This window comes from Drosophila serrata, unplaced genomic scaffold (genome assembly GCF_035046125.1).
Source record: "Drosophila serrata isolate PLE 108 unplaced genomic scaffold, ASM3504612v1 contig_30, whole genome shotgun sequence".
Taxonomy (NCBI): Eukaryota; Metazoa; Arthropoda; class Insecta; order Diptera; family Drosophilidae; genus Drosophila; species Drosophila serrata.
The window spans coordinates 908,129-935,246 of NW_028256928.1; the positions used below are offsets into that span (position 1 = coordinate 908,129).

General features: G+C 40.7%; 2 protein-coding genes across 3 annotated transcripts in view; both read left to right on the top strand.

The window, feature by feature from the left end:
• The window catches only part of LOC110176582 (integrin alpha-PS3-like), a 16,902-nt gene extending 12,993 nt beyond the window's left edge, over positions 1-3,909 (top strand). The window contains exon 9 of the mRNA XM_086832040.1: positions 3,622-3,909. Within this exon, the coding sequence (XP_086688166.1) occupies positions 3,622-3,909 (288 nt within the window). The remainder of the gene's footprint in view (positions 1-3,621) is intronic.
• Positions 1,925-21,098, top strand: dpr17 (defective proboscis extension response 17). Of its 2 annotated transcripts, none has more exons than XM_020943029.2 (7): positions 1,925-2,874; positions 3,326-4,111; positions 15,926-16,776; positions 19,467-19,704; positions 19,888-20,102; positions 20,194-20,299; positions 20,458-21,098. In XM_020943029.2, exons 2-7 carry the CDS (start codon positions 3,979-3,981, stop codon positions 20,625-20,627), a joined length of 1,713 nt encoding a protein of 570 aa, XP_020798688.2. In that variant the 5' UTR covers positions 1,925-2,874; positions 3,326-3,978; the 3' UTR covers positions 20,628-21,098. The 2 variants fall into 2 exon arrangements, with proteins under 2 accessions (XP_020798688.2, XP_086689286.1); XM_086833160.1 differs by having other exon boundaries at positions 1,925-2,110.
• Positions 21,099-27,118: the final 6,020 nt, after the last annotated feature.

Here is a 27,118-nt window from a genome sequence, read left to right on the forward strand (position 1 = left end):
TGTTTTCACTGGCTCAAAGGCGACATAAAGTATATTTTGATTATTTCGTGAGCCAGAAGTTGAGCATTTTAAGGCCTGCCAGCATTTGCATTTCAAATATACTTTTACGAGGGACCAAACCTCTGCACCCGCATACCGCCCGACACCTTCCCGTAGGATCCTTCGCCACACGGAGGTGGGAGGAATACCACAAATGGCGTGTAAACACAACAAAGAGGTAATAACAATGGCTGCCTGGATGCCAAACGAGGTCCCTGACTTCGCGGGGAGGCGGTGTGGGAGGATGAGGAACTCGTCCGCATTCCTGGAGCCTTTGAGGGGAGAGTGCCACATATAGAGGCGGGCAGGACTCTTTCTCACCAACGCTTGGCACCCGCACTTTCGTAAACATTTTTATTTGTTTCTCCGTAAGCTGTGTCAATACACAATAAATTGAACTGTGCCAGAATTTATGTTGCCACTTTGCCAGGACCCTCGTCCCCTTAGCTGCCCTATCGCGCCTGGAGCGTCAATTGCATGTTGGCCACCCCCTGGGGACTTAAAAGTTCAATAATATTTATTTGTTGCTGGCTGCTCTTCGACAACAAAGCACACAAGATTATACTTAGCCTAGGCCCCGTTTATCAAGCCACGCATATTGGCCCGCCTCGCAATGTGGCAGGCCAGAGGACTTGGGACACAAGACTCGGGACTTGGGACTCTGGACCCCCTTACGTAATGGCATATTGCCACACAATAGCCGAGACCGCAGTAAATTTCAGCCACTAAAGGCGATGATTTTTCAAAAGACACCAAGCTAATTTACTGACCGAATGCCAGCTTGGTCACCACTGTGATTTACGGGGTCACCATTTGCACGATTCCAATTATCTCTTTGGTTGGCTTGTGCCTTTAACCTTTGGAATATAGTGTGTGGTACTTGACCATTTTTAAAAGTGTCTCTTATTCAGTTAAGTCACACCTTAAATAGTGTCTTAGTCAGGTGAATAATACGCTTGTACGTGTGTTTAAAAAAATTCATGCTATTGGATATTTACTCTTAAAACTCAAAGGACAGTTACTTGTGTTACTTAGTTGGAGAAGAATTTTTCTTTTCACTTTCAACAAACTTGTCAGGTTCATAATCAATCTGGCACTCAAGTTAAAGTTAAGTCAACTTGATGAGTACAAGTCTACGAATAAAGTTTGAAAATTACAATCAGAAAGGTAAAATAAAGGCTTGATAATTTTCTACCAAGAAAAAATCATACAAATATAGTAGGATAAGCTATTAAATTAAGTAACTTGAAACTTTTATTTTAAAAGTTTGTAACTTCGCAATATGTTTAAAATTTTTCTAGATTTCGTCATCTTAGCTTAATTTGTTTATTTCCCTTCACATTCGCTTGGACATTAGTTAAAGATCTTATACGCTTTTCCAGTTGCTAAGAAAAAACCTAGTTATTAAGTTGGTTTATTAATATAAAATATAAGCCCTTTCAGTTTAATTTATATTGTAAATACCGCAGCCAAAATACGCCGAATGTGTGCCTAAATGAGACCTCTTTGTTGATCCCCTCTTAGTCCACAAATTTCGATATTCATAGGCGACAAAGCCGGAACCTATCCGTCGGAAACACATGTATTGTTGGTCATCTACAAATAGCGTCCGAGCTGTAAACAAATAAATTTTGAAATCTTCCCGTGGTTGCACAGGTCGTGGTCCTGCCGAGCGCAGGCGCAGACAAACAAGCAGCCAGTCCGAGTTCGATGCCAAGCCCCGAAAGCCAGCCAAAGGACGGGATGGAAACGGCACAGTCCTGGGGAAGTGTGAATCGAACGGAAACCCGAACAAGGACTCGCCCCGCCGCTATGGAACGGAACGCAGGAGAAGCGTTCGACGAGGAACGTTCGAAGGAACAAAGTCCGTTGGGAATGGGGGGTCACTCATGTTGGCGGCTCGCGGCTCAGTTGGTAATTTGCATCCTGGGCGCGCGGACGTGACTCGGATGGGAAAGGGGAAAACCGCAGCCAGAAGCCAATTTTCCGCGATGTCTGACTAAGAAGTTTGCTCGGTACAACGACGACGACGACCACGATAGCCGGAGTAAACGAAAAAATAACGTAGAAAGTATGCAAAAGTGGGAAAACAAAGAGAGGAAAAATTAAGACAAAGTTAAACCACTTGATGTACCCTTGGGTGTCCTGTGTTTGTGTCCTGGAGTGCCGCCTGTCGAGTGTCTTTTGCCGAAATCACTTTTAAAATTTGTTTGCTTTCGCCGCATTCAAAATGGATATTAGAATGCCGCGCTGAAAATAAAAAAAACGCAGGAGCGTAAACAGGACAAACAACAGAAGCCGAGGATATCTCCAAGGATGCGTGAGCGTCTGCCGTAACGTAAAAAAGGGATTATTGTGCATCATTTCGGCCCATAAACGGAATAAAGAGTATAAAAGCGTGCCAAGGAGGTGAAGGAAAAAATATCCTCAAGTCGGATTAGGCGATAAATTGTTACTGAAGTGTAAACGTTTTCTCACGTGTTAAATCGTTAAATATAAACCCTCGCAGCTGTATATATATATACTTTATTTAAGCCACAATTGTTCCACAACAGCTCGGCCATATGGTCATTGAAACTTATTGCCAAGAACTTTAAACTGTGAGTTAAACGTGGCGCCTAAGAAAAGCCATCGGGAAACTTGTTAAACACTATAAATGGTGCAAGTTCTTCAAGTTGTTTTTTGTGCCAAAAGTTTCGCCCATTAGTCATTGAGAACACTGTGTGGATAGTTTTGCATGACGACCGTGCAATTTATTAACTTTTATGCGACGGCCTGAGAAAGTGCACCGAAAAGCATATTTTATGATATTAATTGAAAAACGATTATGAAAGTGTAAGTGGAAAGAAGTTGGCCTTTCTGATTTATATTCCCTGTAAAGTTAAGTTACTTTATTATTTCACCAATTGAGATGTTGAAATATAAGGTTGAGAGGCTTTCCTAAAAGAATGCGAAGCAGTTACAAAAGTATGAATGGAATTTAAAGATGATGTTGGAATTTCTTTTTGATTTATTACTGGATTAAAGAAAAAATTATTTAAATTCTAAAGAGTCTTTGAAATATGTTTTGTTGTAAATTCTTAAAAAAAAAAACATAATAATATGCAACAGTAAGCTACTTTGTTTTGTACATGTAAATACTAGGGTTTTAACGGATTTGTGGTGTTTCGACTAAATAAATTTGCATCAAATAACAACCAAAACCAAATAAATAAATTTTAATTTCCATTAAATATAAAGCCAAGTTTTGATGTCAGTTTATTTGTTTATTTTGATGCCACTGCAGCGCCAATAAAACTTGACCACCCAACAAAGCTGAAAACACTTAAATAAATATATAAATCAAGCTAAACGAAAATAGTGCAAATCGAGGGCAGAGAGCCCAGAAACTAAACAATAAAACTGCAAAAAATTCGCTTGAGAAAACGCAACGTAAAACTTGTGGCAGACGCATAAAGAAGAGTTGCAATTTCGGGTTTTTTTCTTTTCTGGATATAAAATCGAATGAAATAAAGTGAAATAAAAAAAAAAAAAAACGGAAATAAATAAAATAGGTTGGAGAAGCCCCAAAATGCAGGCTAGAAACATCTAAGCCCCTTCCCCGAGCGCATTAATTCAATAAACCTATTTATCTGGGACTTCGACTGGGATTTGGCCGGAGGAGCGGAGAATGCGACAAAGTTTGCCAGCCAAGACGGCGCAGTGCAATCAGCAGGTCCTGAAACCGAGTCCAAGGATCCAAAGGAGCCAGATTCGATGCCGCAAACGAGTCCCAATTGGAGGCAGGCGGACAATGAGCGCACAAAAGGCGCTGTAAGTGTCATTGCAGCCAGGAACTGGGCCACTGGGACTGCCACGCAGGACGACTAGAGCCAGAAGAGCACCGTCACCAGCAGCGGAGACAGAGTCAGGACCCGGATAGCGACGTTGACAACTGAGATGACAGCGGCCGGCGGAGACGGGGGGCGGTGGTGTCGCCAGTCCTTCGGCAGCTCCCCACCAGCATCTTGGCGGCATCTTAGCCCCGTCTCTGTGGTCCTGGTCCTGCTCCTGGTCCTTGGCTTTGGGATGCGTAAGTACAGCTCGGGGGTTCGGCTCCCATCATTGCCTGTGTATGCGAGTGTGTGACTTTCATACATTTTTGATTAAATTTAACGCATTCATCTCGCCCACTCCGGCACATGCACACACTCAAAAAAAAAAGAGAAGGCAAGGGCTTAAACGGTAGCTACAACTAAGAGATACCCTTACCTTATAATTTACATAGCAAAGCTTACTGATTGGGCCCATTAAAGTGAATAAACTTTCAGAATAAATTATTATTTATGAAAATTCTCTTTAAAATTTACTCTAACCCTTTTAAATGATACTTACACAACCAGGGGTATGATAACCCATTGAAACCTCTTCAACAGCTTGGCTTAAATACAATATACCCTTGCGCAGGGTATAAACAACCACGCATAAACACTTGGCAACACACACACAGGGATAATGGCACTCGTAAGCGGGCCCCAGGACGCGACAAGGATGCTGGCAAATTATTTTAGTAGTTCTGAATCGACGGGGGAGCGGAACCCAGGCAATTGTCTTGTGAAAAAGTTGTCCTTGGCAATCGCTGGGGATGAGTTAGGGCCTGAGCTTCCCTATTGTTTCATTTGATTTGCCGAAATTAGATTAGGAGAAGCTACGGGGTCAGCAAAATAGGAAAACAATAGACCATAAAACTTGACAAAAATGTGACGCAATTCACCAAGTTCGCAGTGAAACAATTTTTCGGGCGGACTCTACCTTTACACTCCAAATATTATATTGTTGGGAAATTTAATTCGATTTCGTAGCTTAATTAAGTTAAGAATTACCTAACGAGAAGTAAATACCCATAAAAGAAAACCATTTTAATATGTTTAAAGGCTTGCCTTTCAATGGGAAACTGTCTTTTCAACATTTAGTCAATTGAATTTGTTGATTGACAAGCCAGATTGTATTTAATTTGGCGACAAATTAATTGAGACATTTGGAATTCAACCACTGGAAACGCTTAGGCGGTTAGTCTTTGGCAATAATTAAGTTACAGGAGATGTCAGTTGGGGAAAGAGTTCAACTTGACGTTAAATTTGTTACATTTGTAACTCAACTAAATATTTATATATATAAAAGTAGAAAGGAAAAAAAAATTCGTTGAACGGAAATTTATTTAACCTTCCAATTTGCAATTAATTTTAAGGATTGTTTCGGAAATGGATCATAACTAAGCTTAAAAAATTTTCAATTTCAATAAATCAGTATTTATTGTTTCTTTTCTATGATAATTTTAGTTGACAAATCAAAGCTTAAAAGTTACATAACTAAGCCAAAAAAGACTTCATTTTACTTCGGAAACCGTTCCTATGTTAGTTTTTGTTAGGTTAATAAATTTGCATACTTTCTTTAAAATTTTAAAAAGGTGCAAATTTTTCTCAATTTTTGGAAATTTGAACGATTTAACAACCCCTTATAAAATTTTCAAAATTTTGAACAAATGTAAATTTAATATACATGATTTATATTGCCGGAAATGACTTCTTCACATCGTTACAATGCTTTTGTCTGAAACTATAATACCCTGGTAGTAAATAATAGGTATTAAAGTTTAGGAAGAAAATCATATCAATATTGACTGCAATTTTAGTTAAATTAATTGTTCTGAACAATATAGAAACCAAACAAAAAGCATTTTTAGAACTTTTAACTAGAGATGAGGCAGCTTTAAAAGTTTCCAAATTACGTAAGCCTTTCAAAAGGATAATATTTGAATTTTTGTTTTTTTAGTATACATATAGAATAAATGGAAGCCACAAAAAAAATTTATGAACAATTATGCGCACCTCTTAAGCTGAAAAGTTTTAGCATGATTCTCGGCTGCTTCCGCAAATTATGAGAATGAAAAATAGTTTGAGCCAGGTCCTTAACCCCATTGCTCCTTGTGGCAGGAGGAGCAGCTGCTCAACGGCCATAATCAAGGCTGGAATAAAACAATAAATTTCCCTTTCTTTGCGACCCCACAGCCCCCCAACTTTGTTTCGCTCCTCCTTCAGCTCATGCTCCTGTTGCTGCTCCTGTTCCTGCTCAACAATTACTGGGGGGTAAAAACATTAACGAAATTGAAAACTTGCCAAAAAATGTTTAATAAACATATTTTCAGTCGCATGTCGGGGGAAGGGTGGGCCTCCCTGAGTCCTCCCAAATCCCTGGCACGCTCTGCCCATTTTCCCCCGATCCCCTGATCCTTTCATTCCAACTCTCAACAAAATGCGCTTTCAGAAAGTTTTGAGTGCAACTCGTTATGCCAAAATACAGAATGGGCCAACAAAGCAGATGCAAGCCAGACCCAGACCCAGAGTCAGAGCCAACTCCCCCCTTCCCCGTCCGAAGGCAGTCCAAAAATATAATACGTCCAAAGTTTGTCTGGCAGTTCCCTTTGCTTTTGTTCCGTTTGGTCAAAAACCTCATTCGGATTTTTTGGAAATTTCTGCGGAATGTCGGGAAGAGTGTTCTTTGTTTGCCTGCATCGTGCCGGGTTTATGCTGCTAATTTCCACAGTGTGCCATACGCCGGCATCGAATCAAAGCAACCACCTGCCTACAGGTTGACTTGCCACGCCGACCCTCGACCCCCGAACCCTGTCTTATTACACCTGCCGAGGTGGCCGAGATGACCGAAATCCTTTAAGGCTGCTCGTAGGTCGTAATGCCGTGTCCTGTCGTGTCGTTCCGAGCATCGTATCGTGTCGTGTGTGCGGTTGTGCCTGTAAGGGCCAAAGTGTTTGCTTACCTTCATAAATTATAAATGGGTTTTGCGGAGAGACCAAAACAACAACAGTGGCGGGTACTCTGGCAGAGTCAGATGAGTGTGTGTCGCACACACACTCCAGCATACATTGTCAGTTGACCTCAGCCTCGGCAGGTCCTGTGATGACGGAAAATATTGTAACACAAGCAAAGTTTGGGGGGCGGACAGCAACACATGACAGTGCCACAGGTCAACAAAGTGTGGAGCAACGGTGGAGCAGATGCTTTAGGAGTTGTGCGAAAATATTAATTTAAACAGAGTTTTGTTTATAGCATTATTAGCAATACTTTATCTCTGAATAAGAAAACAACTTAAAAATTCTGAAGGATTAACTTAACGTGGATAGTATCTTGCCAGATGGTCAACGTGGCGTATGAGTGATCTCATACTATATGGTCCACGTGGCGGATGAGTGATCTCATACTATTTGGTCAACGTGGCGGATGAGTGATTTTCGGTGCACAATTTCATCCACTGTGACTCATTCGCCATGCACCTAACAATTTCCTGTTCACATACACACAATCACGCTCACAATGTAAGCCGAATGGCCTTGATGCGCTTTTGGCTCGCACAATGTGAGCTTAAATTATTCAGGCTGTCAAGGGGTCCAGGGGTCGTGGGGCAGCTGCAGCTGCGTCGACGCTTTGGGCAATCAAAGACAACAACAAGTGTGTGTGTGTATGTGTGGGTGTGTGTGGTGTATGGACCATTTAATTGCTCCGAGAATAGCAGTGAGTGAGTGGGAGGAGGGAGGCCAGGGGCCAGAGGTGGGCAAAGGAACAAAGATGTGGCAAGAAATGACCCACAAATGACAAAGTGCAGCGACAGTCAACGAGCCTTGTCTTCATTCTTTGCCGAAGTGTGAAAAGAACAAGACAAACCACCGAATAAAAATGAAAACATAAAGCAGCATAGAGGAGGAAAATTCAAAATAGCCTTCGGGCCGAAATGCGGAAATTTATGAATCGCAGCGGGGGGTAGGTTAGAAAAGGCAGGAATGTCCACGCAGGAGGCCTTTATGAAAAATTGTTTTATTTCTGGTCAACGTTTGCCTACTTATTTATGACTGTCCTGCAGACAGTCCTTTTCCTTGGCCAACTCCCACCCGTGGCCACTTCCTATTCACTTTCTGCGGGACAAGTCGCTTTGGCTAAATAATTTCCCTGGAAGCCATAAAAATCAACTAGATAAGGGGCGAGTCGTGAGATATATTCGTATAGCACTGAGATTTCGCATAATTATTTTGCTGATTTATAGAGGAAAAGAGCAGGAGCGACAGGAGAAGCAAGCTTTCTAATGTAGACTATTTCCATTTAAGAGCGTTGCCTTTAAATGGCTCTAAATATAAAGAAAGTTAAATTTTAATAAATAAAAGTACCACTTTAAAAATGAAAAAATGTTTATTTCACATTACCCTTTATATGTTTTATATATTTTCCTAGTATAATAGCAAATACATTTAGAATTACAATCGTTCTGCATAATGTTATTCCGCCCCAAGGTTAAATCTCGATCCCGTTTCCCAAGCAACTGCTTCTGTTTAATAATAACTTTTCCTTCAACAATCCAAAGTCAGAGCTCCCCCCATTGAAAATCCATTTATACTTTGACTTTATAATTCTTTTTGCATTCAATTTCCCTCAAGAGTTTCCACCGACCACAGCTCACTTATCATGCCTTCCCCACAGACTGATTCATCTTCATCAACATGAACCTTAGTACCATAAATTATTTATGTTTATGCACATTTCGATGACATTTGATCACAAGTGCCTGGCACTCCCATAAATATTTGAGTAAAAAATCAGCCAAGGGAGGGAAAATTGTATTTAAAGTGGCATTTATCAAATCGATCAATAAACAATTACCGAAAGCGAATGCTCTCACAGAGCAAATAAATAAATAAATAAATAAATAACTTTCGCTCATGCCGCCACGAAATCTTATAGAAATGTATCCTGTATCTACGAGCGTGTTTCTGTGTGTGTGTTGGAAAACAGCATTAAAGATACATTTGCATGAGTGGGCGGAAGCTGCGTCATTTTGCCCCATTCTGTTCAGTTCTGTTATTCGAGTGGCTGCCGCTGATGTTTGTGTTTAGTGTGAAATTGCTCTCAGCACCATTATCCGAGGATTCATTCAAAACTGAAGCATATGTTGGGTGTCACTGTGGAAATTATACATGCCATGTGCCTCAAGTCGGGGGATACCGATCCAGGATGTTCAATATGGCCAAGTCCCGGGGTCTGCTTCATGCCCACTTGGCTCTTTGTCTGCACACCCACTTTCGGCGGTAACTGTGCCTGGCCGGGCTGCCTCAATTTATTTTTATGGCATCGTGTTCCTCGGTCTACGTGTTCCCCAACAAATAACAGGCAAAAGTAAGGCAGCAAAGGAAGCGGCACTCTTTTTCTCCCCTTTGAGGTTCATTTCAGTTTCAGTTTCGCAGTAAATTGAAATTGGATCATTGCCCAGCGTTGCGTATACGCACTGTTGTGCGATGCACGTTGTCTTCTCAGCCTTGGGCCAAAGCAAACTTGTTAATGGCCCTGCTGACTGCCAGTGTGTTTCACCATTTTATGTTCTATTTTAATATTGTTGTAAGTGCTGAATAATATTTTAAGAAGCTGGTGCAATACTTTCAATTGATAAAACTGAGTACATGCCTGATAAATACTATCGATTTTATGTATATTTTTAAAATGTTATGGTAATCTTTTCATTAAGTTTTCTCTACTGCTTTGTGTTTAGTTTATATTTAAATTAAAATTCACATCAATTCTTTTTTCTTGTTAGATTATTATTAACAATTTTTTCTCTTAATACATTTTATAGTATTCCTTTGAATTCCTTACTTAAGAACAAGTCTTCTATTTTATTTGATGATATACAAACGTGAGTGTTTCCTATTTTTTTGTGGACTCCCTTTGGCAGTGGTTTTGTGTATAAAATCAGCCCCAAAAGCCCCGCCATTTGATGTGACTCTTGGCATGTAATTTAGCTCATTTGAACTTTAATTGCTTGGCGTCCCCCAAAGGGGACTCATTAAGATTGCCAGCCCGCAGCTAGAGCAACACAAATCTGGCGACACAACTATCTGCCCCCCGTTTGCTCCGCGCCAGAACTGGCGAAGTTGCTCGTGGCTAGATGGATGCAGCAATCCGAGTCCTTGGGCTCGGGTTTTATGTGTGCACTCGAGGCGGCTATAACCCAAAGTGCTCCCCGGTGAAAAGTTTTCTGGTTTATGCGAGAATATGTGTCGGCTGCCTCCTTTTGCGTGTTTCCTCATAAACACCAGCGATGGCGGATGCGGGCAGGGATCTGGAGCCGGTTTCCGTTACAGGTGCGGATGAGCTTCGGATGGCCGAGAGTCAAGTGGCCCTCTGTCTTTATTTGGCCACAAGCGTTCGTCGTTTTAATTACGACCGCGTTGGCATCGCCGCCATTTTGTCCTTGCAAGAGAGAGAGAGAGAAAGAGAGAGAGCAGTCATGATTTTTTATTGGACATGTAATTACTGCGTGCTTTTTTGGCTTGCGTGGGGTGGCCCACGCATATTTTTTATAATTACAGCAAAATGAAGACCAGAAAAGTTCTCACATTCGGCCAAAAGCCGATGCGAGTGTCCTGGACATCCTGAGTGTCCTGCTGGCACACGCTAATGATGCACGTGCCACGCAGATTGCGCGGATTAAGACCACTTGACCTTTGGTGTTTCGAAAAAGATGAAAGTGCCCGAAATAACATAGCTGGAAAAACCCCAGGGGCCAAGGTAAAAGATAAGTGATTTAATTTAAAATTGTTTCTATGAAAATGAAAACAATTTCAAAGTTTATATTATTAATTTAGCGGCTTCAAATTAGCGGAACTTTATTTACACTGAAAACCCTTGTGGCCATTGAGTACTCGCCGAACTGTAAAACAAACATTGTTTAAATTTTTTTTTAAGAGCTAGCAAGTTTTGCATACGCTGGAAATTTAATCAATAGTATAGAAAAAAAACCGGTTTGGTACAAACTAAATCCAATCATATTTTTTATAGCCACCCTTTATCTCTCCCTATCGCTATCGCTAGTCTCCTAGCTCCGTAAAAAGGCAAAACCCATGAAATATTAACTAAGGGGTCAAAGAGCCAGAACGAGTACACCATATGGGCCAGTCTGGACCAGATCCCCCAGCCCAATCCGCATCCCTTCAGGTGACTGCGTCATTGGCCGTAACATATAAGTGAAACATGGCACATGGCAGTCCCATGCACAATGGGCGGGCTTTCCTAGTTTTTAGGGCATTAAAATGGAATAGTTTTTTGAAATGATAGGAGTCTGTGTGTGTTTGTTGGAAAAAACCTACGCATGTTCCTGCTGCTGCTACTGGGATTTGCCTTGCTCAACCTATTCTTTTAATTATTTCTGCAATATTCGCCTTCAGGCTACCAAGAATGTGTATTTGTAAGGGCTTTACTTAATTCACTTGTCCGATGCACTAAAATTGAACCAGTATGTTCAGCTTTTCGAGTTGATTGCTAGAGGCTGGGAATAGTTGTCAAAAGTGAAAAATGAAAAGTGGTATGAATGTAAATGTATTTCCCTTACACAGATTAGAGTCTGTGTGGCCTCAGTAAATTATTATTTATTCTTTTTAACAGTTTCATATATTTTTTCAGACATTTATAAAGCAATTTTATTAAGAATTCTGATTTATAATCCAAGACAAAAGGCTGGGATTTTTGAAAATGCTTTAGGACCAAAAAACCAATTTTCTGTGATAAAAATCTATGTGTTCAAGAAATTTAAAATATATAGACATACATATCATATTTTTTCCTCCATTTTCTTGGATAACAAAGGACACATTTTTGTGTACTGCACCTGCGTAGGTAACCCATTGTTGTGACTATGACACTGACGGTGCTGATGAGCTGGGCTCGGGCTAATGCGGCTGCTCGTTTTGTAGTTGGCAAAACCAATTCCAGAGTTTGCATCCCGTGTGAGTGTGTGTGTGTGTTAGCGGATTTTTGTCTACCACCGGTCGAGTGACTGCCAATTTGAGTAATTTTTGCGTCAGCCGCTAGCCTAATTTGTGAGCATTACTATTCCAACGGCGTTCCGGCTCTAGTCGGCTTAAAATATGAACTGAAGCTCAGTCCCGCCGGATATGGGGCCACTTTCCACGGCCACAGCCACAGCCACGGCCACGGCAACGGCCAATTCTGGTTGAGGAAAACAAGAAAACAATTTGAGTCTTATTGCACGTTTCAGTCTTCATGAGTGTGTGCCCGACTGTCGTCAAGTGCTCTAAATGGCCAGATCACACTTCATGCCAGGAGTAGGCTCTTTTAGGGGTAAGCCAAACAAAGCGAGGACACGGCAAAAGGCTCAGAAAATTAATCGGCTTTTGGGGAAATAGTTTCTAGGTCTGGCTCTCAACCGATTTTGCTCTCGCCTCGCCCCACATTTCTGTGTTTTTTTTTTTTTTTGTTGCTGGGCGGCTCGAATTACAAATACCCAATGTACCACAAAAGTAAATTTCGGATTTTCCGCCTTTTTGTTTGGCCAAGCAAATTCCTTTGAGGGAAATCAAAACCGATTTGATTTGCCAGCTAAATCGCTTTTAATTGAAAATGCAAACTGGGCCTTGAGTAACCCGTCCGGGCATCGCTTTCCATCTTGATTTGGCAAACAAAAAGAAGGCAAACCGATGGCAAACTGAAAAAAAAAGAAAATGTATAACATTCTGCAGTGGATTTTAAATTTACTATTTTCCTGGGAGTGAGATTTTCAATTTGCATTTTAACAAAAAACTCGCCTGCAACCTTCTTTTTGCTGGGCACGGGAAATGGGTCCGGGGTTGACCTTATCAACACAACCAAATCACACGCATTCGTTCGAAATGATTTCGTGGTGGAAATTTATGCGGTTGCCCTGTGGAATCTCCGATTTTTTCTTACTTTTGCCTTTACTTTTTCAGCTTTTCCTTCATGTTTTGTTTTTTTTTTTTTTTTTTTTTTTTTTGGGTGCAGAGGCAGACACGTAGAATTCTTGGGCAGCTGAAAGGTAACGAGAGCGGCTGAAATTTCTTGCTCTACCTAAATCAAGGTCCTGACAAGCACGTGAAATGAAATAATTTAAAAATGCAAATTGTGTGTTATCAAACCACTGAAATCTTGTGCCCAAAAATCAGTACGATTTCCCACACTTTTCATCTTGGTGGATCATTGAACTGGCTGGCACCAGGTGAGTTTGTTTTCCACTCACGAATATATCCGATTAGATATGGGATTGGGAAAGGTTGTGGCATTGAGGATTGCTCCTACGATTATGATATTCTTTACAGTATGTTACGATCTTAGTTTAATTAAGAATATGTTACCTAAACCTTAACATTTATTTCCAATAGTTTCTATTGGCAAGACAACATTCAGGAAAGTTACCACAAATGTTCCAACTTTTCTAATATAGCATTATTGTAGTAGGTAATAAATTTTTCATAAACATTATGAAAGTGAAAACGTGAACTTCTGGGAAATATTGAAATCAAACAGTTTCAAGTGCAGGCGAACATGTTCATTTTCTTGTTCGACTTTATATTTCTTTTTATTTTTTTGCGGTCTGCTGGAAACTTCTTCCTGCGATGACTTGGCCTGATAAGTTCACGCCTCCAAATCGTCCTGCCGGCCTCCGCCCCTCAATTTAGTGGGTGAGCAGCCTCGGGGCCAACATGTCCTTCGCAGAGTGTTGGGGCAGAAAGTTGCTCAAAATAACTTTCTCAAGTGTGGCTGTTGAGCTAATCAATGTTGTTGCGGCTGCCTCTAGTTTCTAAAGATGTTCTCTTATTTTCCTTGGTTTTTAGAAATTTATTGCCCAAAGTTATTAGCTTTGTAATCTTTTAATAAAGTTTTGCACAAATTGATGGGCCATTATTTAATTTTAAGAGCACAAAAATTCTCTCACTCTAGTTTAGTCCTTCCACTAGGTAAATATTTAAGCCATAAATGCGATATGGATATCCAGAAAATAAATTAATTTCGAATGCAGGCCAGATAGTGATTATAAATACAAACAAATATTTATTTAGTTCATTTGGTATACGGTCAGGTGCTAGTTGGAAACTGGACAAATATGTGGAGCTTTGGTTTCCTCCGTCCAAGGACCTGACGGGGTGCACGTGTATATGAAATGATTATGAGGCTGAAGTTACCATTTAATTTTTTTTTGTATACTAAATTTTCCTCTAGGGCACAAAGTCGCAAACATAAAAAGGAAAAGTTTAAAAGGGAAACACAAACCGGCGGTGGGAAAAGGAAAAGGCGGCCAACGCTACACAAAAAAACAAGCAACTTTTAACAGCAAAAAGTGTACGAGAGTGAAAAAAATAAATACGAATGGAAACGGAAAGAGAGAGAGAACAGAATTAAATGAAAGCCACCACAGGCAGTGACATTAAGCGGCAAATTTTTATGATTTTAATTAGCATAAAAGCGTAATTGAAAATTAACTGAAACGAAATACATGTGCCTTTGAGTGTGCGACTGTGTGTGTGACAGGCCTACTCCACTCCGCGACAGAGAGCGGGCATCCCATTTGTTTTTCCCGAATTTAATTCATTCACCTTTGCCAAAGCCGATTGCAATAATTTTTCTTATTTTCCACTCGCTTTGATGTGCGCGACAAGCGTTTATTATATTTATTTAGGATTCTTTGCCTGACATTGAGCTATGTACATATTGCAATAAGTCGGAGATATTTTGGAATTTTTGTCATGGCAATTTGTTTTTGAAGGTTATGAATTCTGATTACTTCTGTTCATTTTGTTGAATATTCAAATCCAGAAATGTCAGCCAACAATTTTAATTACAAAAAGCATAGCATACATTTTTGGGATTATTAGGCAAACTAAACTTCTGAAAATATTAAATACCAGTTTAATTATTTTATGTGAAAGAAGTGTTCGTTTTGTTTTTTTGTGATGTTATCTTAAATATATATTGATTCTTTATGATATAGTAGTCCGATTTTTATAAAATTGTGCACCAAATTCTAGATTAATAAATAATGTCCATATATGTATCAAATTTGATGAAAATATGTTAAAAACTTAAAAAAGAATAATTATTTTTCCTTAAAATTTGCCGATCGTTCCTATGGCAGCTATATATATATACATATATATATATAAAGTCCACTGATTCGCCATGTTCCGACTTATATACTAGTAAAATTATATAGACGAATAACTCCATAGTTTCCTTTAAATAGCTTGCTCTTAAATTTGTTCCTAAACAAATCTCCCACATATGTAGATATGATTCCCAACTTGTTCTAACATCCCCGGAACGAAGTGACTTCTGCCGGCCAAGCCTTTGAAATGTGTTGTGTTATAAAAGTTGCAAGTCATTGTTTATTAGTGATCAAAGTTATCATACATACTAACTGGTCATAGATACTTACTGATCATAGTTAATTACTGGTCATAGTTACTTGCTGTTCAGAGTTACTTACTGTTCAGAGTTACTTACTGTTCAGAGTTACTTACTGGCCATAGATACTTACTGTTCAAAGTTAGTTACTGCTCATAGTTAATAACTGAGCTTAGTTATTTACTGATCATAGTAACTTAATGTTTATAGATACTTACTAATCATAATTACTGCAAGGAAATACAAATATTTACTTAATACAAATATGGGACACAAAAAATATGGAAAATACATCAAGCATTTTGATTTTCTAGAAATTGAGGCTGAACCTGATGACAAGAACAATTGTCTTTAGTATCTTGACGAAATGTGTATAACAAATTACTTTTTCAAAGTTCATTTTTAAATTTAAATTAATGTAAATTAATTAATTTAAAGTCCAAGAAGTATATCATAAATAGAGCCCTTGAGTTGAACAACCACATTTGCTTTTTTGGGAGAACATTTGTACACAAAAATATGTTTTAAGAACTCTGTTTAATCTCCCCATTTAAATCCCATGCGCTCACCTTTAATTAGCGGCCAGTGCAAGGACATTGTAAACAATGGTACTCTCCCTAATTCTGTCCATCCTACAGAGCTTGTCACCTGCAGCTCCCCGGGGGAGCCAGCGCCAATGATACAGCCAGCGACGGCCACAAGATCCACTTTGCCAGATAGGCCAGTGACAACACAAAACGATCTAATTACGACAGCCAGCAACTTGACGACAGCAAAAAAGGCAGTGGCAGTGGCATCAGCATCAGCAGTAGCAGCAATCCAGGCAACAAGCTCACGGAGCACGGTCGTAGTGGCCCGGGGCATGTCATCAGCAGATGTGGCAGGAGCCACGATAGCACCGACCCAGTCAGCACAAATTGGGCTAACTACTCAGTCCACAGACGGGCAAACAGAGGCACAGACAGGAGCAGCAACATCCACTGTCACAGCAGCCACACAAGCCGCAACAGCAGCAGCATCAGCAGAGCTGCTCATATCAACAATTTATCCGCCATCAACGGAGAAGTCGACGGAAATGGAAATGGATGTGCACAACTCCATCGAGGCCAGCGGCAAGATGGCGGCTGTTGAGAATTCCCTGACCAAGGGTTTCTCCATCCCGACATTCCTGCCGCCATTTCCCGTTTTCGCGGCCGCAGATCTGCCTGCTTACCGCGCCGCTGCGGATGCTGCCGCTGCGGCAGCGGCCAAGTTGGCGGCCGAAACGGCAAAGGCTGCGGCAGAGGCGGCAGCAGCGGTCGCATCCTCCGAAGCGGTGACAATGTCGCCGGAGGAGCAGCGCCGGCGAATGTTTAATGAGCAGCACTCCTACCTGGTCGCCCACCGGCAGGCGGCGGATGGGACGGGACCGGCGGTGCGTCGCAATCTAACAATGCCCGTGCTAAACATCACCGCCCAGATGGGAAACCACGCCTACATGCCATGCCAGGTGAGTCATACACTTGACTTAAGTGCTCCATTTTCAAAGTTAATAAATAAATAGAATTCTATAATTTAAAGTTTAATATGACAATGGGTTTAACACCAAATACAGATTAATAGAGACTTCTTTTATATGCATTATTTAACATATTTTTATATAATCTCTTTAATTTACCTTCTTTAGAATCTCTAAAGCACTAATGTTTCTTTCAGTGCATTTGTTTGTTGTCGTGGGTCACATAATCCGCTTGGGTCGCCTTGATTTGAGGTTGAGTGCGGCGTGTGACATAAGTCGGTTAATCCTAAAAGGTTCGCTCAGAAAAGGGGTTTTAATTCGAGATTACATTTAATTGCGAATATTAAAATTGCATTAAATGTCACGTGTCATAAATAGCTGCCAACAGTGAAAGCTGCTTAAAGAAAGCTGTCATTAAATGCTGTCGTGGACGAGAAAAAAACTCACATTGCATAAAGGGATCTTTGCAAACAGGATTTGGTTTTTAATTAATATAATGGAGAGTAATAAATACGAAATTATATAGATTTTTTTATGAAACAAATTGTTAACTTTAAATTTATGGATAGAATATCAATAATGAAGTATTTAAAAGCTAACAAGAAAGGAAACTAACTTTGGGAAGCCGAAGTTTGAAGTTTGCAATGAAGTTCTAGGATCATATCGGATTTTAATCGTATTAACATTCATTGACAATATATAACAAATTTAGTTGACGAATCTAATAAAAAGTGTCATAACTAAGCCAAAAAAGCATTAACGTTAATTCGAAAAGCTTTCCTTTGTTAGCTTTTGTTAGGTTTATAAACCTACATACTTAATTTGAAATTTAAAAACAATAACAATTTTACCAATTTTTGACATTTTAAACGATGTTACCCCTTTTAAAATTATCAAAATTTTGAAAAAATTAAAGTTTTGGGAGACATAGCTAGATCGATTCTGCAGTTGATGCTGATCAAGAATCAAGAAATGGCTTCTTCACATCGTTACAAGCTTTTGACTGAAACTATAATACCCTGCAGAGGTACATATAAGAATGCAATGTTTATCATATTAATTATATAAAAATTATAACAAAATAAAGTTGTGTTTATTTATTATTAGAAAGTAGTCCAGCAGTGCTAATTAATTATCCATAAGAAGTTGCTAATCGGAGGCTACCTCTAAAAGCAACTTTTAATTATCTACCAGTTCGTGGCGAGGAAAAACGTAATAGTAACCCATAAAAGTACATGGCAAAACAGAAATATCTGTGTGCCAACCTTAACGGATTAGCCCAAAACTTAAAGCCACACACGTCGCCAAGGACTTAAGTTTCAGCATTAAGGCTTAAATCACTCGAGGCAGACGACCCTGACTCACTTTCGGATTCCCCGGAACTCAAACCAAAACGAAGACAGGCGGGCGACAGAACCACAGGGGCGGAGACCCTCCTTCCGCTTCTGGATTCCTTTTTAATTTCAACGGGCCGGAGATACAACTAGCATTTACATATTGCACACGGACACGCTTCGCACATCCGCAGATTCGGGTACAGAGACAGATACAGAGACAGAGGCACAGATATAGACACCGACACAGATACATATACAGAACAGGACACTTATTTGCATGCATACATATTGCACAATGTATTCTACACATACACAGCTACACAGCAGCCATCAAATTTACATGCGTACGCACATAGGTGTTTCCCCGCCTGTAAGGATATCTACAGAATAGACTTAAAAAAAGCCCAAGGAACAAGTCCTGAAAGGAGCCGAGAAAAATAATATATATATGCACACTTTTATATATTTATATGTATAAATTGTGCGGAATTGTAAACGGTAAATAGAAGCATGGGCGCTTGTTTACGTCATAAAAAATAAACGTAAACAGAATGAATTGTTGATATGCAAATGAAATTATGCTGATCTGTGCTGGACCACAGCCGACAGCAGGAACCGGGCTAAAACCGGGCTACGAAAATAGGGCCAAAAGCAGGGCGAAAAACTGTAGGAATATTTTAGCAAAAGATGCGCATTGCCATCCCCAGAATCCGTCCTCATTTCCATTTCCTGGACCCAGACCTCCTCTAAGATCTCAGATTTCACGTCCGCTGATATGCCGGAGCCGTCAGATTTTCTTTTTTTTTTTTTGCAACTTAACACCGAAACGACACGCCTAACGTGGCCGGATTAGTTTGTCTTCCGTGGTAATTATTCATGTATGGATTAGCCCACATCGAATGCAATCTGTGTTATGTGAAAGCTCATTAGCGGCAGATTGTCAGTGATTTACATATTAATAGTTACATATGTGTATGCCAGCCTGCTTGCTTGGTCTTTGATGCCTTCACAGTTGAATGATTTTCGAAAGGCAAAGGGTATATATGGATTTTGTACTACAATAATGAACGATCAAGTTGAGCAAAATTTAAGTGATTTATATCATGTAAAGAGACTATAGTTAATTAACTAATTAGTAAGTTGATTAGTTGTGACTCTAAGGTTAATAATGGATTAAAATCAATTTCAAAACAAAGCTTAAAGAATTGAATTTGAAATCTAAACAGATGAATAGCTTAATTTTACTTACTATATTATAACAATAAGCTCGTATATCTTCTAATCCTTTTTGTGATAAATATTAAATCTACAATGAATTCGTGATTATCTTCTTGATCTTTTTAGATTCACCGCCTGTCGGACAAGCCCGTTTCGTGGGTGCGCATGCGCGACAACCACATCATCAGTGTGGACGAGACAACTTTCATAGCGGATGAGCGCTTCCAGTCGATCTTCCAGGAGGATCACGACTACACGTGGTCCCTGCAGATCAAGTACGTCCAGCCAAGCGATGCCGGCTGGTACGAATGCCAAATGGCCACGGAGCCCAAGCTGAGTGCCAAGGTGCACCTACAGATAGTCAGTGAGTGTTTCCTGAAGTAATTAACAATAGTTCGCAGAAGATTCTATCACACTTGGAAAATATAAGTTCATTACTTATTTAAATCTAGTATTAACAGAGAGAACTTATTGATAGTAACACATCTTAATTATACAATTCTGTGACTTCTCAATTAATCTTTGTTATATTATTACTTCTTTGCAGCACCCAAGACTGAGCTAATTGGGGATCAGAGCCGCTTTGTGAAGGCGGGCAGTAAGGTGGCCCTACACTGCATCGTCCGGGGAACTCTGGATCCGCCCAAGTACATCATCTGGTTCCGGGGCCAGAAGAAGATAAGCGAGATGGATGAGCGAACCGGCTGGTACACGCAGCTGGATCGTAACATATTTGGCACCGTGGGCGATAATCAGAATACGGTAAGTGCGGTGTTTACGACCCCGGCAGTTCATTCTGCCTGACTGACTGACTAGCTGACTATTGGGCACTGAGCATAAACATTAATTGCAGATCGGCTCATTAATCATACCGCTCGTGCGGAAAGAGGATTCCGGCAATTATACGTGCCAGCCGTCGAACAGTGTCTCCGTGTCCGTGGACCTGCACGTGTTAAGCGGTGAGTTAACGGCCTCCGGGTCATGGGTCTACTCCTCCTGCTCCTCCTCCTGTTCCCAGCTCCCAGCTCCCAGCTCCCATCTTATCAGTCGCGATGTGTGGCGAAATAATTGATTCATATTAATCGCAACTGTCGCCACCGCGACGAATTGCCAACAGGTGAATATTCCGCATCGGCCATCATGTCAGCGGCGGCAAGGACGACGATGCCGTATGGCAGGAGCACGTTCCAGTTGATGCCGGGTCTCCCGGGAGTCCTCGGACTAGGATTCGCACTCCTTCGGGCGCTGCAGGGAGCGATGCACAGTGGCCCAACACCTTGGACGTGACTCGCCTATTGAATGTCGAAATGGCGGTCTTCTGTGTCCGGTGTCCGGTGTCCGGATCCGTAGTCAAGTCCTTGTTCGCGGGGTCGTGGCATTGGACTTCCAATTATTTGTAAGCTTTTGCGCCATCTGCAGTTACGTAATTTAGGTTAGAGATTAATTAAAGGCGGCCTTGTAAATAGCGGAGAGCGGCGGGAGCCCAATGGAGCTGGATTGACGGTTCCGTAATTAGGTTAAATGTTACCATAACTCCCATCTCTGCGTGTCTCACATACTCCCCATACTGGATTCAATCTAATGTACATTCAATTTAAAGCATAACGTACACAGACAGACCCATTCCAAGTTGTGAAAATCGAATCAATAATTAGATTATTGTCGCAAGCGAGTTATTAAATGAAAATAATAAACGAGAATCATAAAAAATTCACCATAACATAAATAAAGGCATTCAATAAATCATGTGAAACAGTATTTAAATCCCTGCATTCTATCTATGCGCGTGTTTGGGTTTGTCTCATCAGAATGGTAAATTATTTATGAATGTTATCGAGTCCAACTAATTGATTGGCTGTGTTAGCATTCTCTGGTGTGCCATTGATAAAAATAATAATACATCACCAGCTTGCGAGGAATTTGTCCGATCTGTTTGATAATTTAAATGAATTTAAGGGAAACGTAATTAATTTTCAGATTTATTATATTTCACTCGTGATAGTTATCTCTTAATATCAAAATTATATTTGCAATTTTTTTTTTACTTTTAAACTGTTTGGATTGCCTTCAGCACGTCCAGAAAGAAATCATGAGCTCTGATGGCATGTGGCAAAACATTGACAGTGTGTTCATTCAAAAATAAGAGGTCACCGTAAGTATTTGACAACATTAAGCCAAAATAACCCTAAGTAAGCCAAAGAGAAAACCATTTTCTGGGGGGAAATAAATTCACTGTTGACCCTCAGCTGTCGTGGACGATAAAAGGGAGACCAGCAAGAGAATTTCCTCAATGGGGATATGCATAAATAATTTAATATTTTATGGTAATTTGGCTCCGACTCCGGATTACCAGCCACGGCGACCCCGTTTCAGGACATCAAAGTGACGAAAGGAAAACAAAAATGAGCCAACACTTATGGCCGGGGGTAAGGGGGCCAAGTGGAGTGCATAAAAATAACACAAGCCATAAACTGGCGAATTCCAAGGGTCATAAAGCCTTTAAGGTAGCCAGTCTATTTTATTGCAGCGGAAATCACATCTCCGTCTTCCGACAGTACGGGCGTACGGGCGTATGGTATAAAAAACTCGGCGAGGAGGAGAACAAGCGCCGAGTATGGAGGAAAAATAAGAAACAACACGTAAAATTTGTCGTTGTCCTGTCAAGAAGGAGCTCTTCCACGGAGTGGGAGTGGGATGGACGTAAGCGTAGCAATTTACAAGAAACGCAAAGACCTGGGGGCGGAGCAGGGAGCACGAAGGACGAAGGATATAGTATAAGCTGGCGGACGGAAGGCAGTAAATATTTTTCACTATGATGCTGATGCTGATGCTGATGACTGACTTGCCCGACGACAGCCGGGAGGGTCCTGTGGAAAAGGACGAGAAGGAGGAGCCGAATGGAGAAAGGGGATCCCCGCTGGCTCAAGTCCAACAACTCAGCAGGCAGCAGGGCCTTCGTCAAGGCAGGAAAAGTCAAACAAGATGAAGCCAGTTGGAAATGTCCTTGCCCGGCAAAGTAAAATCCGAAGAACAACAAGAAAAACCGAAAAATAAAACTTTAAGATAAGCTACATAAAAACAGGGAGAGAGTGAAAGTGTAGCCAGCACTTTCAAGTGACATTTATACATATATTTCTCTTTCTCTTTGCTAAATATATTCAATATCCGATAAAACGCCGTTGCCAATCCTCCCTGACAGTTCCAGGGATTTTTTATTTGAATTTCCATTTGACTCGGCCGGCGGATGGCAATCAAATTACAAAACTCGTCTCACACTTCCAAGCAGGACAACTTGATTGCTGACAAACGGGCAATGGGTGAAATATGATACCCTGCCAAGGAAAGTTACTAAATTTGTCACAGATTTATTTACAGGTTTATTTTTTTAATAATCATAAATATAGAATACTTTTAAATTAAAGTAATATACTGTATTTCCTTAAATTAAATAATGTCAGATCTATATTCTGCCATTTCTGTGGTGTCAATATTTTGTTTATTTGAAAAATGTATTTAAACTTTTCCAAGTGCGGCAGATTTCTTCTATATCCTTACTTAAAGGGTACTTAAAAATCCTTGTAACCTCTCTGGCGTTACTCTACATCTTCAGCTTCTAGCTTTTCCTTCGGAACTTCTTAATTTTGCTTTTCTCGTTTTTTGCCATAATGACTAAAGGACTACATGAGGAACAGAGGCGAGTGCTCCCAATGACATCTGGTGCAGACTTTTCCGTTTGTCCTGTAACAATTTGCGCTCCTTCTGGTGACCTACGCCCAGATAATTGGGTTAACTCCGGAGACAGGACCCCCCTTTTACCCCTCTACGACTGTCGTGAAGTGCGAGTGCGTTTTATGATCCTTTGATGTCCTGAAGTTGGCCTCCTTCGTGCCATGCACTGCGCTCTCCCCAACAAGATTTCGATGGGGTCTCCTAGTCGGGTTTTTTAAATATATTCTTTGCACTCCGTTCGTGTTCTTGGAGCACTTAGGTTTCGCAAGTTTTTTATGTTGGTTTTAGTTGTGGATATTTGAGCTGTTGTTTGCGGTTTCGCATTTCTGTAAATGGTAAACAAGTCGAAGCGAAAGTAGAAAGCCCAAGCCCCGAAATCGTGTCTGAAAAAGTAAATAAGTCCCGAGTAAATAAATCAGTAAAAATCTTCGGATAATTGTATTGAACCAGCCAAATAGCCAAGCAATTGGCGAAGTCAACAAATTATCGAAGTTAACTTCTTCTCGCATCAGGCTATTGGCTTTCCCACTCACCCTAGTAAGTTACGGGGTAATCCCCGGTTTTTGTGACTCGACTGGGCCTCAGATATACGTCAGGACCTTATCGGACATGCATCTCTGGAACGCTTCAATTTGAGGAAGATAAATTGCGTTTGCGCAAGAAATTTCTATCCGAAGAATCCAAATCATTTCGCATTAGCTGGCACAGCTTCTACACTCATAAATATTTGACTATATTATGTAAAATATATCGGTTTTAATACTTTTACTAATTTTTCTGTAAAATCAATATTTTTAATTTAATCAGAGCACATATTCCTATTAATTAAGTTTGTAAGAAGTCTGTTCTACTACTCCAATATTGATACTTAACATTCTTTCTGTATACATATGCAAGTGTAAACTACAACATATATTCATGTCAATAATCAAATAACCCTACTAAAATGAAAGTTAATGGTGATATCCTGAGTTGTAGAGCCAGTTGACCTGCTTTTTCCAGAGTGTACGCCCGCACTGCCTGCTTCCGCTCTCTCTTCATTCCTGAAATGGGTTCGCTGTAATGCGCGTAAATGCAAATCATTATCAACAACATTTGCATTGAGCAGCATCGATGATGGGCTGCAAAATGGTGGCAATGCGGAGCATGAGGCCATCCCAATCCTGGCCCAGAGAGCATTCCGAATGGCTCTACTACTATATGGCCAGGCCACCGCACATTGTTTCCCCAACTGGCAGGCAGGCAGGCTATTAGGCCTGATGAATTCGTGCACAGTTTGCAGTTATAAATATTTGCCCATTTTGCAGTCCGAATGCTGTTCAGTAGCCAGTGCAATTTGCGGACCCCGAAATCGGAGGGCTTTTAATGAATACTCGCGGCATCCGGACAAAAACTCATTTCATTTGCATTACCAAATTCTGCCACATACACACGGAGGCACACCGAACGCATGTTGGCCCAGACACGAAGGGACCAGGACAAAGGAGCTGAAAATTTCACCGAGAAGGAAATACTTTGGCCAAGTTATGTTAGCTATTTTCGACTGAGCCTTTGTTTCCCCCAGCCACTGGCAGTGTCACTGCCATCCGCTCAGCCATTGCCTTCCGCAATCTTTCTGCAGATTTGTTTTTTCTTTTCAAACTATGGCACAAATGTTGAAGTGTACATTATTCTTAACTTTTTTGAGTTCGATAAGCGGAGCCAGAAAATTATGATGATGGCGCTGATGTAGATGCCGATGCTGTGGTTCTGGGATGCTGGGATCCTTGAATGCCGGGATGCTGATGCTGATGATGTGCTCCGCCGCTGATGTGCTGCTGATGATGATGTTCGACTGGAGATAACCCACCACGTTGAGGGAACAAGCAGCAAGTTTGTCTTCACAGCAAATTTCTCTCGTCATGTCTAAGTGGTAAGTAGGGGGAAAAAGTTGGCGAGATGTCACAGAAACCGAAAAGGAAATACCCTAACAAAAGGAATCATAAAGGGAGAAAAATATAACTAATTCAGCGCTCTAATATGATCTTAGAAGTCACGATAAATTAAAGTAATATTAATGTATCCCTTTATAATTTAGAAAGCTTAAATAAATGTAAATCTCTTATTAGTTGTTTCACAAACTATATACTTTTACCAACAAATACTAGTGTATTCTATTACAAGTCAAATAGTTGGGTTCACATCCCTTTTTCTTTTTTTACAACACGTGATAAACAGAAGGTCCTGCCGCCACTTGTGCTGGGTTCATTCAACCTTTATTTCATAAACTAAAACATAAATTGTGCCTTTTAGATTTTGTTGACAATTTTGGAAATAAGAAAAGTTATTATTCGGACGCCAAGAGCAGACAGAGATTTCATGTCGGCCAGTGCTAATTAGTATCTGCCCCAAAAGGAAACGCAATAAATTTGAAAGAAAACTTTGTCTGCAGGAAAGTTACTTCGAATTATAGCAACTTCAGCTCACGCCGCCGCCCATTTGCCAATTTGTATTGGTCGTAAACTTTGGCACTCACCTTGCGGCTTTAATTAAAGCAATTGCAGTACAAATTTTAATTATAAAATGCTTCGACCCAGCGGAGGCACAATCAAATTATATGTTTGTTTACACTTTTGTGGTACCAATCCGCTTCGTTCCATTCCGCGTTTTATTTTGCCAAGCCAGACAATTGTTTTAATTTTCTGCACGTCGCGGCGGCGTTTAGAAGGCAATAAAAAATTATTGGCCAAAAGCGCAATTAAAAAAGTCGAGCAGGGCACACGGCTTACACTTCGACTTGGCCATTGGCTTAACGAACTCGAGCCAACTTTTTTACGGCCCGAACATATTTATTATTGTGCCCGGACCAGGGGACCTAAGCGAATTGTTTAGTAGACATGCTTTTACGGCTTATCCCTGCTCCCATTTTATGACATTCTTAAGCAAATATTCGAATCGAGTTTATGAGATTGCGATCCGTACTTTGTAGCAACTGCTGATGAGGCAGACCGGCTGTCAGGCCGGCCGACCGGGCATTTATTTCCCATAAAACATCTCTGGCTTATATCAAAGTCGATAAAGAAATCAGTTGATGGCCTTGGCCGAAAAAAGGGTTTTGTCGTTGCCATTATCCTGCGACCCCTCGGGCATAGCATTGCCGAGGATGTGTGATAGATTATGGCAAATCACTGCGGTGACAAGTGCTGGCAGTTGCCCCATCAATTAATCAGTGTCCTAAGGCACTCGGTCCGCACTAATTTGCCCGAACGAAGCATGAAAATTAGCTGTGCAAATTGAACAGCCGGCGGCAAATAAATGCTCATAATAAAATGATAATGGCACTCGCATCAATCGAATATTGATTCGATTGGGAAGGAAGCGACGGCACAGATAGGAGGAGCCAATAAAAGATAAATGCAGGCACAACCCAAAGGAATCGTGAGTCCCGGACTCACACACAGTCCACACCCCGCTCCCTTTTCCGCACAAATGCAGCGCCAGCGATTTTCCACTTTAAGCAATTTGTGTGTCGGGAGCAAGAGGCAACAACAGCCAAGTGTATATATATAAAAATATATATGTACGTATCGGAAGTATCACTAACATGGAGCTGCCCGAATTCCCCAACTGTCCGGGGGCAGTGATCCGGGAGCGGAGATAGGACAGGCAAAATACTTATCGCCACTCGGCGGATGCGGATGTGGATGCGGACGAGGACGCGGGCGAGGACTCACTGTCCAGGGGTATCGAGGCTCCTCCTATGTGCCCTACGCGGTCGTAATTAAAGTGGCCAAATCGAATTCCATTCGTGTTGCTGTGTGGCGGGGCAAAGCGATTCAGGCCAATTGAGTTAGCCAACTTTAAGCGCTATTTTGTAGAACCCGAAAGAGGATTAAAACTCAAACTGCACTTGCTGATTGTTGGCAGAAACAACAACTACTGGTTATTGGGGGAAATATTTGAAATATATGTGCACACAATACTTTTTAATAAAGTTTATAGAAAACTTGTTTATTCTTTAAATATATGATTTCATAAATTTGATTAAATAAATAATATTTTGCATAGAG